Below are 14,243 nucleotides of genomic sequence, written 5' to 3' on the forward strand. Positions count from 1 at the left end.
TATTTCTAATAGTTTCGACAAAAGAGCTCCCTGACTATGTGAAATCGCAATCTCCATAATATCGTCTTCCGTACATCTAGTTTCCTTTTTAAGTTTCAAGATTATTTTAAAGAATTCTAATAATTCTTGAACATTTAATCCATCGCAGATTTTTAACTCTTTCAAATAACGCTCAATGGGGTTCGGTAGTTTATTATAACTTAAATGTGGCCGTCCCGAAACAAACACCTCATCTCTCATATTTAGACCAGACTTATCTTTCACTTCCGGTTTACTAGCCTCTTCCAGCTCACCTTCTATTTCCAGATTGGAATCAGATAACTTACGCACCAAGTTATCAGATGTTTCCTTGTCAATTTTTAGGTTTTTTATTTTTAACAACAATTCACTTAATATACTATTCCGGTTTTCAACATGTTTAGCTATATCCTTTTCTTCGATTTTAAACAATTTACTTAAGTTAGTTAGTCGGCGCTGCCAATGATTTATTTTTGTTTCACACCTAACTATGTCCAATGTTAGTCCCTGTTCAATGGATTCCTCCAGTCTACTTCCTAATACTTGGGTTTCTAACTTAATTTTATCCCATTCCTCCTTGAAAGCGACCTTTCCACTCAGGTTCAAATAATTACTATTTACATCAAGACTTATTAACTGCCGTAACTTTTTCCTTAAATCTATCACTTTAAGACTAGGAGACACTTCCACACCTCTTAACCTAATTTCATAGTCCAATTCCTCCTTGGTTAACAAGTCCACCTTAAGTGCCATTTTAAAAGTTTAATATTAAACACTTTATAAATTTCCAGTATCCAAGCCACTTATTAATGAACAACCACTAAGTTCAATTTTATTAAGGTTCACCAGAATAAAGCAGAGTGGCGCACTTATTTGTATACTAAATGTTAATATACAAAATTTTTTGTTTTTATTATGATGACCTTAAATATTCTCGAACTCATAAGATTTAAGTAGATACTGGTGGAAATTAAAACTGCACCTTTTTAGAAATATTCAGGTTTATTAAATCAATCCAAATTTCAATTATTAACCTTGTATTCCACCAATGAAATGTTTTGCACAATAGTTTAAAATTACTACTTCCTTAGGCAAGGCACTTTCGATTTAACATGGACTCACTGTCCTCCAAATACGTGTGTATAAAATATAAAATAAAATAATAATCTTGAATAAATTTGTATGAAATAAAATAAATAGGCTTCTTCTCAAAACTAATAAAATAAAAATTATAAACTTCTTTAAAATAAAATTCTCAAACAAATCTAAACAGTTCTCAACAGGAATTTTTCACAAGTTCCTACAGGATATGGTGCAGCACCTGCAGCTCTTAATTTTAACTAGAATCCCTATAATTTCAATTAAATTTTTACGTTTGACTTTAAATAAATAACTCCTTTACAATTTAGATATATATTAGTCCACACTCAACAGAATTTGATCGTTAATTTCAAATTTCAATTCCAATTTCAAATTAATTCACTTCTTAAATTTTCAAATTTCAAATTTAGAAAAATTTAATAATTCAGTCAAAAGTACTTAGCTCTTTGGTCGTGAAGGTCTTGGAGTTCGGTATTAAAATAATCTATACCAACGGATCCTACGCCCGACACTACTTTTAAACTTGCACTAAAGACTTTACTCTATCGCTTCTCAACTCGGAAAGGAAGCAGAGCGTGTTTTCTCGGCCTGCACCGACTACGCTCCTGTTCCTGCAGGCCTGTTTGAATCTCTCTCAACGCAGGTTCGCCGCCTAACAAAAGATTGAGTCCACTGTAGACTATTGTTTGGCAATCACTGCCATCAAGTCAGGTCTAGACCAGATTCCAAGCGCGTCGTGCCTGCCGCTGGATTACAATATAAATTTACTATTTTTTATTCCCTATCCATTTACAATTCTAAAATAAAATTTTATTTATTAATTTTTTTATTTTTATCTAAAGTATACCATGTAATTGGTATACACACCCCCCCTTAAAGCGCTTGGTATCTGCCAAGTTTAATACTTAAGTCTAAAAAATTTATCTCACATCCTTTAGAAATTGTATTTCCACCTAGCCTTAACATGCATCATAAAATCTACAAAAACCCTTTTTTTTTATTTATACTATTTGTTTTAATTTATTTTTGATAATAGTTGTAAGAAGTGGCAGCATACAAGTTGTCAAGTTATTTTAACCAAGCGTTAATTATTATAAATTCTTTTTAAAAGAGTCCATACATTATTAGATTGTTTTTGAAAACTTAAACAATTAAGTTCCCCAATAGAAACCTTGACCTAAACTACGGCAAGTATTAAGAGTCCAATTGCCACCTACCTTTTTACAATTCTAAGTCCTACCATAAAGATAGTCCATCCAGATAATCCTTCACAATGGGTCGAACGAGGAAGACGGTGATTGTTGTTGTGGGATGTTTATAGCAGGTCCGGTCTGTTATCAGTTGGGTCGTCCCTGGAACCTTTGCCCTGCACGGCTGTGTGTGTTGGCTCGCCCATTCACTGGTTGATGCAGCTTCATATAGAATTAAAACATATCCCCAGACGGGGGTGTCAGTTCTTATTTTATTATTTTTACCTATACCATTCTTTATCATAGAAATAACAGTCTTTTTTCTTCTGTTCCCCTCTTCCTTGGCATAAATTTTATCAAACTAACAAGTTTAAATTAATATTCCAACATTCGTGTTAATTATTAATTTACATACAAACATAAATAACACATGTTAATAACATTAATTACGGACCATGAGTTTCGGATTTGTGCATTATTCAGAAAATAAATACTGAATTGTTTTAATACACTCCTCCTCTCCCAAACCATGTAGTTATCGCAACTGTTTACTTCACCTGTGCCCTTTTATCTAAATCATAAACTTTTTTATTCCTCTTGAGGTTTCTTCAAGTTTAAAATACATTTTTACAACATTACAATTCAAGTTAATATTTAAAATTTAACAGGGCTGTAGAATTTCCTCAATTGTTCAATACATTTTAATTTAATCTTCCTTGTCACTGAAATTTCTCAAATCAAACATACATACATACAGCGTACATCCAATATAGTTTTTCTTCATTCTTACAACTAATTTAATTCGTCATAATTTTTAATCAGTTCTTTTTTTTTATTTTGTAATTCAAATTATTTACCCCTCGGTAATTATATTGTTTTTTGTTATATTTAAATATGCATTCTTCTTTCCCCAGTGGGTTTCACATCCTGCAAGTGTATTCTACGGAATTCATTCAATTCTTTTAAATTTTGAACCACATATGAGTTGGAGCTAATAATTGAAATTATTCTGAATGGTCCTTCATATTTCAGATCTAGCTTATATCGCTGATTTGTAATTCTACAATAGACTACATCATACATTTTTAATTGCCTGTGATTTCGGTTGTATCGGTTTCTTCTCGAATTCAGCTCATTTTGTCTTTTTAAATTTTGAATAGCTTCAACCATCTTTGCATTCTTATCTTTGCTCCATTTTTCATCACAAATATCTTTAATTTGCCATTTTAGTGACAAACCATCATTTGCTTTGAAACTGAACATCAATTCAAATGCAGACGACTTTATGCTTTCATTGTGACAAGTATTTAGGGCCATTTGCACATGGTACAAATCCTTGTCCCAATTCTTTTTACAGTCATGATAATAAGCTGTCAGAATTTGATTTAAATTTCGAATTTGCCTTTCACTTTTATTTCCTTGAGGAGTATAAGGTATTATGGTCCTTTGTTTTATGCCCAAATTAAACAAATAATTTTTGAATTCCTCGCTGACAAAATATGTTCCATTATCCGTCACGAATTCTTCAGGCAAAGAAAAATTTTTGAAAATATTATTTTCTAATGCATTAATTACATTACCTGAGGTGCATTTCCTGAGTGGCATTATCCAATTATATTTGGTGAAGTCATCTACTGCTATCAGGATGTATTGCATTCGATTGGAAGATGCAGGTAATGGCCCATAAATATCCATATATAACTTCTGCATTGGACGACTGCTCAGATTGCTGTTCAAAGGTCCTTGGTCCCTCCAGTTGCTACTTTTTGCTTTCAAACACACTTCACAACATTTTACATTATTTTTCACATAATCATTTAGTTTAGGGTGATAAAACCTTTCATTTATTTTCTGTTGTGTTTTTAAAATGCCGAAGTGACAGCCAGACAATGAGTTGTGATAATACTCGTATACAACCTTGAATAAGTGCTCAGGTAAATAGATCCTTTTAGAATTGTTTTTATTGTTCACATAAAATAACACCCCTTTTTCCACACTGTAAACATCACTATTGGTATAGTTCAATACACCCTCCATAATTTTAGTTATATTTACATCCTGCTTCTGATGCGTTTTTAAGTCCATAAAGCTAAAAGGCATCGTACTTATACTATTTATAGACACTGTTTCCTCTCTTATTACTAAGTCCTTATTATTTACAGTTTCATTGTTCATTTTTATAGAGTTATCATTCATCTTGTCCTTATTCACTAATTTTTCTAGTTCATGTAACACATTGTTGTCAACTTCACTATCTTGAAATAATCTAGATAAATAGTCCGCTACTGGGTTCTGATTACCTTTAACATGCGTAATTTTAAATGGTAGAGACAATATAACCTCCACCCAGCGCCCTAATTTTCCTAACTTACGAAAGTGGGACAATACCCAAGCCAATGCTGAGTTGTCGGTCACTAAGTTGAATGGTCTCATTTCTAGGAAATTACGGAATTTATTTATTGAACAGACAACTGCCAAAGCTTCCTTTTGATAGGTAGTAAGTTTCACCTCACTTTCGTTAAATTTTCTCGAATAATAGGCCACCGGTTTTAAATGTCCATTGTCCGCTTCCTGTAATAAACAGGAACCGAGGGCCTTATCACTCGCGTCGCATTGGACTGTGAACTCCTTGTTGAAGTCAGGGATGGCTAACACGGGGGGACGGGTAACCGCTCGTTTCAGTTTATCGAACGATTCCTGACATTTTTGGTCCCACACAAATTTGGACGACTTCTTCCTCATTTCATTGAGTGGATGAGCTATTTCCGCATAATTTGGAATAAATTTAGAGAAATAACTAGTCATCCCTATGAATCTCGCAATACCTTTCTTGTCCCGGGGCCTCGGAGATTCTAATAACGTCCGTGTACGGTCAGGGTCCATTCTTATAGTGTCTTTGGAAACCAAATGTCCCAGAAATTTAATTTCATTATAACAAAATTTTACTTTCTCCGGATTCACAGTAAGATTATTTTTCTTTAAACACTCTAACACTTGTTTCAAATGCATATAATGTTCCTCCAATGTCTTCGAATACACAATAATATCGTCCAAAAAGGCGAGAGTGCAAGTAAATCTCAATTCTCCTAAGATTTTATTCATATATGACGACAATACCCCACTTCCAATTAATAATCCAAAAGGAATTCGTTTAAAGCTGTAACTTCCGAAAGGTACCGAGAACGTAGTTAACTCCTGGCTTTCCTTCGCTAAACTTATTTGATAAAAACTTTTGGTTAAGTCTATTACTGAGTAATAATTGTTTCCCTTCAAATGGTAATATAGTTCGTGCATGTCGCCTATAGGATAACTCACTCCTTCCAACTTCTTGTTTAACTCCTTGTAATTAACTACTAATCTTTCCGATTTTCCATCTTCCTTACCTACTAAAAAGGCTGGACTCGAGTACTGACTCACACTTGGTTGAATAATGTCCTGTTCCAATAATTCGTCAATAATTTTTTTTATTTTTAATTGTTTAGGTGGATTCAATGGATATGGTCTAAGTTTTACGGGTTCATGATCTTTAACTTTTAATTTATACTCATAATCTAGAGTTTTACCAATTTTGTCGGTAAATACCGTTGGAAATTCCTTTACAATTTTTATTATTTCATTACTGGCCTCTTCGCATCCTATTTTATAAGTGTGATTGGTGTTCATACACGCTACTGTAATATTTTGCACAAATTTTATACACTTTTCTATATTAAAGTCAAATCGACAACAATTATTTTTCAAGTCTATTAACAAACCAGAATGTTTTATAAAGTTCGCTCCTAAAATTGCCTTTTGAGCTAAGTCCTTCACTATAACAAATTCCACTTTCCAGGTGAACATATCTATTTTTATTTTTATATTTACACTGCCGATTACGGACATTTTTTTATTTTCAGCACTCATACATGTCAGGTTAGATAACTGGTAACACTTTACAATCTTATTCTCTAATAATAGTTTATACAGTCTATCACTTATTATATTTATACTACTACCAGTATCTAATAATACATTTAATGATATATTCTTGCCAAAATCTATTTCTAAGCTGGGCAATGAACTGATATTTTCCGAATTTTTCTTTTGCCAAGTATGATTTAATTTAGCAGATAATTCATGTGAATTTTTGTTGGACACAATTTTAGGTAACCGGGAAAGTTCGCCCTTCCTTAACTCATTGTTCGAACTTTCCCTACTAACTAGTTTTTTGACTCCTGTACATTACGACCTACATTTTCGGGGTTTATAGCTGGAGTGTGGTTTACAATAGATCTCCGCTGGTTTACAACAGGTTTCCTGTTTACCTCCCGGCACTGATAAGCATAATGACCAGGTCTATTACATTTATAACAAGTTATTGTTTCTTGCCTCGCCCTGATGCTGTTAACCGGTACATTATACTTCCTATTCACATTCAAATTATTCCCTGTTTTCCTCACGTTGTCAGCATAACCTACATTATTCGCCCTTATACACATCTCATCCAGTTCGGAATATGTGCTCGGATTTCCCATAAACACTAGTTTATTTCTGGTTTCAGGATTAATTCCCACCTTAATTAATTCCACAACATCCCTTTCATTTATATTACAACAAAGTACTTCTACTGATTCCTTAATGTCTATAATGTAGTTGGATAAGCTTTCATTATATCTTTGGGGACGGTGCACCTTTTCAAATTTCAAAAGTTCACGCTGATGATATGGCACGAAATAATTCAATAATATTTCAAGCATTAATTTGACCGTGACATTGTCCTGTTTTATTTCTAATAGTTTCGACAAAAGAGCTCCCTGACTATGTGAAATCGCAATCTCCATAATATCGTCTTCCGTACATCTAGTTTCCTTTTTAAGTTTCAAGATTATTTTAAAGAATTCTAATAATTCTTGAACATTTAATCCATCGCAGATTTTTAACTCTTTCAAATAACGCTCAATGGGGTTCGGTAGTTTATTATAACTTAAATGTGGCCGTCCCGAAACAAACACCTCATCTCTCATATTTAGACCAGACTTATCTTTCACTTCCGGTTTACTAGCCTCTTCCAGCTCACCTTCTATTTCCAGATTGGAATCAGATAACTTACGCACCAAGTTATCAGATGTTTCCTTGTCAATTTTTAGGTTTTTTATTTTTAACAACAATTCACTTAATATACTATTCCGGTTTTCAACATGTTTAGCTATATCCTTTTCTTCGATTTTAAACAATTTACTTAAGTTAGTTAGTCGGCGCTGCCAATGATTTATTTTTGTTTCACACCTAACTATGTCCAATGTTAGTCCCTGTTCAATGGATTCCTCCAGTCTACTTCCTAATACTTGGGTTTCTAACTTAATTTTATCCCATTCCTCCTTGAAAGCGACCTTTCCACTCAGGTTCAAATAATTACTATTTACATCAAGACTTATTAACTGCCGTAACTTTTTCCTTAAATCTATCACTTTAAGACTAGGAGACACTTCCACACCTCTTAACCTAATTTCATAGTCCAATTCCTCCTTGGTTAACAAGTCCACCTTAAGTGCCATTTTAAAAGTTTAATATTAAACACTTTATAAATTTCCAGTATCCAAGCCACTTATTAATGAACAACCACTAAGTTCAATTTTATTAAGGTTCACCAGAATAAAGCAGAGTGGCGCACTTATTTGTATACTAAATGTTAATATACAAAATTTTTTGTTTTTATTATGATGACCTTAAATATTCTCGAACTCATAAGATTTAAGTAGATACTGGTGGAAATTAAAACTGCACCTTTTTAGAAATATTCAGGTTTATTAAATCAATCCAAATTTCAATTATTAACCTTGTATTCCACCAATGAAATGTTTTGCACAATAGTTTAAAATTACTACTTCCTTAGGCAAGGCACTTTCGATTTAACATGGACTCACTGTCCTCCAAATACGTGTGTATAAAATATAAAATAAAATAATAATCTTGAATAAATTTGTATGAAATAAAATAAATAGGCTTCTTCTCAAAACTAATAAAATAAAAATTATAAACTTCTTTAAAATAAAATTCTCAAACAAATCTAAACAGTTCTCAACAGGAATTTTTCACAAGTTCCTACAGGATATGGTGCAGCACCTGCAGCTCTTAATTTTAACTAGAATCCCTATAATTTCAATTAAATTTTTACGTTTGACTTTAAATAAATAACTCCTTTACAATTTAGATATATATTAGTCCACACTGAACAGAATTTGATCGTTAATTTCAAATTTCAATTCCAATTTCAAATTAATTCACTTCTTAAATTTTCAAATTTCAAATTTAGAAAAATTTAATAATTCAGTCAAAAGTACTTAGCTCTTTGGTCGTGAAGGTCTTGGAGTTCGGTATTAAAATAATCTATACCAACGGATCCTACGCCCGACACTACTTTTAAACTTGCACTAAAGACTTTACTCTATCGCTTCTCAACTCGGAAAGGAAGCAGAGCGTGTTTTCTCGGCCTGCACCGACTACGCTCCTGTTCCTGCAGGCCTGTTTGAATCTCTCTCAACGCAGGTTCGCCGCCTAACAAAAGATTGAGTCCACTGTAGACTATTGTTTGGCAATCACTGCCATCAAGTCAGGTCTAGACCAGATTCCAAGCGCGTCGTGTCTGCCGCTGGATTACAATATAAATTTACTATTTTTTATTCCCTATCCATTTACAATTCTAAAATAAAATTTTATTTATTAATTTTTTTATTTTTATCTAAAGTATACCATGTAATTGGTATAGTAATGGACATATACAATTTGTTTATAGGGAAAAGTCAAGGAATTTTTTCAAGCAACTGAGCTAGACACCTCTGTATAGTCTAGTTTGTGGGGGTGTATGGCAATCAGTGGTTTCCATAATTTGTTATTGGCTTTTAAAGGAATATCATACTTATGTATTTATTTTACTACTAATTATTTTAATACATTTGCTATTTTGTATTTGTGCTAATAAAGTGTTAGAGGGCAATTAATTCACTTCTTAAAATTCCTCACTTATTCAAAATAAATATAAATTTACGCAATAATTTCATTGTAACAACATGTTTAAATAATCAACATTAAGTAGAGCTTCATAAAAAAAATTAATGTAGCAGATATATTTTTAAGACAGTAACTAAACATTATGTAACCTTGGGAAAGACTCGCGAGGACTACAACATTTTTTATTTCGATTGTCCTGGAATTTTAAAGATATGTACTTGGAAAATGCGGGAATTGTACAGGAATTTCATGATTGAAGTTGGCTGGACACCCTGTCGTGGCAACAAGACTTAACTCAACACTGGCATCGGAAATATAATTAACTTGAACCAGCAGTGGTCACACATGTGCAAAACCTACTAAATTGCATGCAGAGGAGCGGGTAACTGCTAGCAGTGCATATATAAGAGACAGTGTAGTCTTAACGTTTACTTTACATTTAAAAACTGTTATGTAACCTAAACTAGTTGTCTTTTGACAAAAGTAGGCTTCTCAGAGCTGTGTATGTATATATTTCCTTTGCCAGGAAAGAGACAATATCAGCTATGGAACAAAAAATACTAACATCGTAGTAAATTACAATGACCGACCATACACACACACACACACGCGCGCGCGCACACACACGCGCACACACACACACACACACACACAGTTTTTAACATATTTTATCGATCATGGGAAAAAGGTAAACTCAACATTGATGTTGAAAATGTAATTCACTCGAACTAGAAGTACTCATACAGGTAATAAACCTATGAAATTGTGTGTGAAGTCACAGGTAACTAATAGTAACAATATAAAAGTTAGCTGGAAGTTTTTCAAAGTGATGCTGCTACATTGCATATGCTTATGGTCTGCACTAAACAAGTCGGCCGCGACTGTTTTGTGAAACCACGTTGAAGGGTTAACCATCATACTCTCAGATCTGGTAGGTTAATAGAAATTATACTGCAACAGTTTTTTTTAGAAGTGTCATGTAATTTTAGTGTAAACAGAATCATCAATAACATTTCTCATATCTAGCAATAATGACTATAGATTATATACATTGATTCTACAGGTCAGACTCCATCCATACAGCTCTTTATGATGGAACGGATCACAGGGAGGTGATGAGAGGTCATGTTACCCTGTCCCATCCCTTCGCTATTGCCCTGTTTGAGAATCATGTGTACTGGACAGACTGGCGAACCAACTCTGTGATACGTGCCAACAAGTGGAACGGTACCGATATCATCGTCTTGCAGCGCACACTCACACAACCCTTCGATATCCAGATCTTACACCCCAGTCGACAGCCCAGAGGTAACAATGCCCTATCAATGATTGTTTTAACTTTTTAAATTCTTTAACTAAAATTTGTATGGCTCGTTTTTGAAAATTATTATCAAAAAATTTAGGTGCAATGTAATATAATTTTGTAATTAAGACCTAACCAATTACTTCCAACTTAACCCTTATAATGTCACAGACGCCGTATGGCGCATAGACAAACTATCTCCAAACGGCAAAGACGCGGTACGGCGCATCGACACAAAACTGCGTCTATAGCAAATTTAAGTTCCTTTTAAATCCGATCAATGTCACTATGCGTATGCGTCAACCATGTGTGTGGGTTATTGACATATGTCAAGCGTCAAAATATAGCTGTCGCGTTACATTGTTTGAAACAATAGATGCGGTGTCTAGACACTCTCCCCGCCACACGGCACAGACGCCGTACAGCGCGTGCGCTTTTGTTTGCAGTTTGGCTTCAGGTAGTGCGTGTCTAACCATCGCTGAGTCGGTTTCCTTCGTCGTGTTTTCTGTTTATATAAAAGAACACTATTAGGTTAGTTGTATATTTACTATCATGCATTTCTTTTTTTCATTTATCACAAGTTTAATTTATATAATTGTCTGGTAATGTTTATAGTTTAGCTAATAAAATTTTGTGTGCCTTTTATTTTGACTTTATTTGGTACTTTGGGATTATACCGACCACACCAGTATGAAGAACACAAAAATATAAATTTATAGAAACAAACATGATAGAACGAAAAAACAACTCTTTAATTACAAAATTACAAACTAACAGGCATTTCCAGGCATTGTGATCGGTATTGTTGTCGCTGTTATCTTATCTTTCTCGAGAATCCCGATTACGACAGGCCACGCTGCATCACATGATTTGCACGGTACGTAATTGCCTTTCCATTACAATTCAATTTATATTTCTGATCAGATCCTCTAGAATTTGATATTTTACTGATAGGTACTATCTCGAGGGATGTTTTTCTTTCGTTGACATCAGCGCGAAGGCATGGCACTCTCATTTTGGGTGGCGGAGTGTGATCAAGAATAAAAACAAGTTTTGAGTGTTTTTTCAATAAAGAGTTTAGTTTTAGTTTCATGTTTGTTTTTAATGAATTTTTGTGTTTGGAGAAATGTAGAGGTAAAACACGGAAGTACAACAAAGCGACGCACCAGCTGAACGGGCGGCGAGACTCTGCAATCACGTTATCTACTAGACCGCTCGACTTTGACCTCTGTCTGAGGGGGGGGGAGGGGTTTGCGATAAGACAATTCCTGTTTTATATTGACGAAATATTGTTCTACGCTAATCTAGTAATCAGTAGAAGCAAAATGTCAAATAACGATTCATGTCTGGTTGTGGTCGGTATAATCCCAAAGTGCCCTTTATTTATATCTACAATTTAATGTCCCATAAATATATGTAAAGATATATACAAGATAATTTTAAAATTTTTACTTTTTTATACTTACCATAATTATAGAAAGTAAAAATAAAAATAAACTTAAATTTTTTTTATATTGTGCCGTTTGCTGGAAGTCGTGAAAAGATATACTGACGTTATAAGGGTTAATACATTGACTGTGGCAGATGCCTTACTGTACAGAATGGTAAGGAGAGTAGTTGGTTTCACTCAATATAGAGGAGCAGTGAAGATGTTAAAAATCTCTGTATTAAAAATAGCATTTGATGATGTAAAATAGGTATCCAAAAAATTTAAAATTGAGCAAATATTCCCAGGGACATTGTGGACGATCTAGCACGTTATCTGAGGTCAGGAAAGGTTATCTTTAAATTTGGTACTTCTAGTATCATATTTATGATAACGTAAACCAAACCTACTTAGGTCCCTGGTAAATAAAACTCTTTAGAAGTAGTGGCCTCCAGATAATACCAAAATACTAATTAAAACTATAAAGAAATAAAAGATTTAATGGGTCATACAGCATCTTTAATTTCCATATTCAATCTTTTTTAAGTCCCCTAGTGACTGTTACTCTCAAAGTCCATTAAATCTTCTTTATCCTCTTCTTCCACTTCTACATTTCCATATTGAAAAAAATCATTGTCTTTGTTACTTGACTCGATCTCACCATCTTCCTTAATATCAAGGGTTTCTTCGCCTTCTTCCTTTCCTCCTGTTTCCTCTGGGTTGCATTATGCTTGCTTGCTTGTTCTTTCTTCTCCTCTTTAGGAGATGTATCAGTCATAAGCTTCCACTTGTAAGAAAGAAATATCAGTTTCGCTGCTCAGTCAGACGAAAAACAGTTTCTTTTCTTGGAATGCATCCAAAAAACTTACTAAATCTATGCTCTGTGGCAGCTGAAGTTACTGGTGCCCTCAATATTCTTATGGCTACACCTGGCTAGTCACAAATACTTCTCAACCCCATGAAAGAGGCTTGATAATAAAAAAAAACTTAAAATCTAAAAATTTTAATAAATTCCTAATTTTTAGGAATCTTCTTGGATAAAAGAAATATTGCTGGTAATATTCCCATCTCTTAAGTTCCCTCCCACTGGGAATATTGCTGGCTCAGATTACTATAGATAGCCATTTATTATACAATATTTAATCATGTTGACTGCAGCATATGCCTTGCTGGCAGAATGGTAAGGACTGTAGTAGGTCTTACTCTTATATTCTTAAATTCATCTGTTCCATTAGAATTATTTTAGTGTCAGCTATTGATAGGCAAATCCAGACATTTCTAATTCTAATTGCATTTTTTAGCTTAAGTATGATTCAAACAAATCATCACCAATCAAATATCTGGTCTTCTTAAATCATTGGAGACCACATTATAATACAAAAAATAATCTAAGATACTACTTTATTTTAAAGGGATTCACAGATCAGGTACATAGTTATATTTAAAAAACTAAGTCATATCCCCCATACTTCCTACTTTAATTTAATATATTATAATATAGGCTTCCAGAATGTATATCTTAAATTTGCAAAACATATAGATATATACTTGCATCACATATCAAACATATTCTAAACATTAATATAGAAAATACTATCTGCAAGCAAAATATTATCTACTAAAGTACCGTCATTTATTTGTTAATTAGATTATGTTTATATGGTTTTTTAAACAGAATGTATGGTAAAACGTGTTTTAGCGATTGGTAATTTGCTTAATGCTGATAAGTTGTCATCTGTGAATAGACAGAAAGATTAAATGGATTCGCCTTCGACATATATCTTGTGTCAGTTAGCTTTTTAATATAATAGAGTAAATGAATGATTCCATAAAATAACATTACAATATAGTAAAACTTTTGATCACAACATGGATGCAGAAGTGTAGAAAAAAAATTGAACCTCAAAATGTGTGTAACTTAATACTTTTTAATCCCAATAAAAAATTTAACAACATTAGTTTGCATATTATGTTAGTAGCCATCAATTTTCATAATCCCAAAGATCTGTACTATGAATACTTGAAACCGATCCATTCATCCAAACAGTTTATTAGAATTATTAATAAGTAATCTTAAAAGTATTGCTCCAAACCAGGAGCTTACTTTTTTATTTTTACTATTAAACCTGTTGTATCTTTATTAACATGTTAGCTGCCAACCCCGAAAATGACGTTTTAGCGCTAAAGCGCCAAATTTTTAAAAGATAAATTGTTGTAA

At 33.2% G+C, this 14,243-nt stretch overlaps 1 protein-coding gene across 1 annotated transcript in view; it reads left to right on the forward strand.

The window, feature by feature from the left end:
- LOC124364525 (low-density lipoprotein receptor-related protein 1) overlaps positions 1-14,243 on the forward strand; it is a 221,709-nt gene that overhangs the window by 84,275 nt on the left and 123,191 nt on the right. Inside the window, 1 exon segment of the mRNA XM_046820081.1 lies at positions 10,360-10,604. Within this exon segment, the coding sequence (XP_046676037.1) occupies positions 10,360-10,604 (245 nt within the window).

This window comes from Homalodisca vitripennis, chromosome 1 (assembly GCF_021130785.1).
Source record: "Homalodisca vitripennis isolate AUS2020 chromosome 1, UT_GWSS_2.1, whole genome shotgun sequence".
Classification (NCBI taxonomy): Eukaryota; Metazoa; Arthropoda; class Insecta; order Hemiptera; family Cicadellidae; genus Homalodisca; species Homalodisca vitripennis.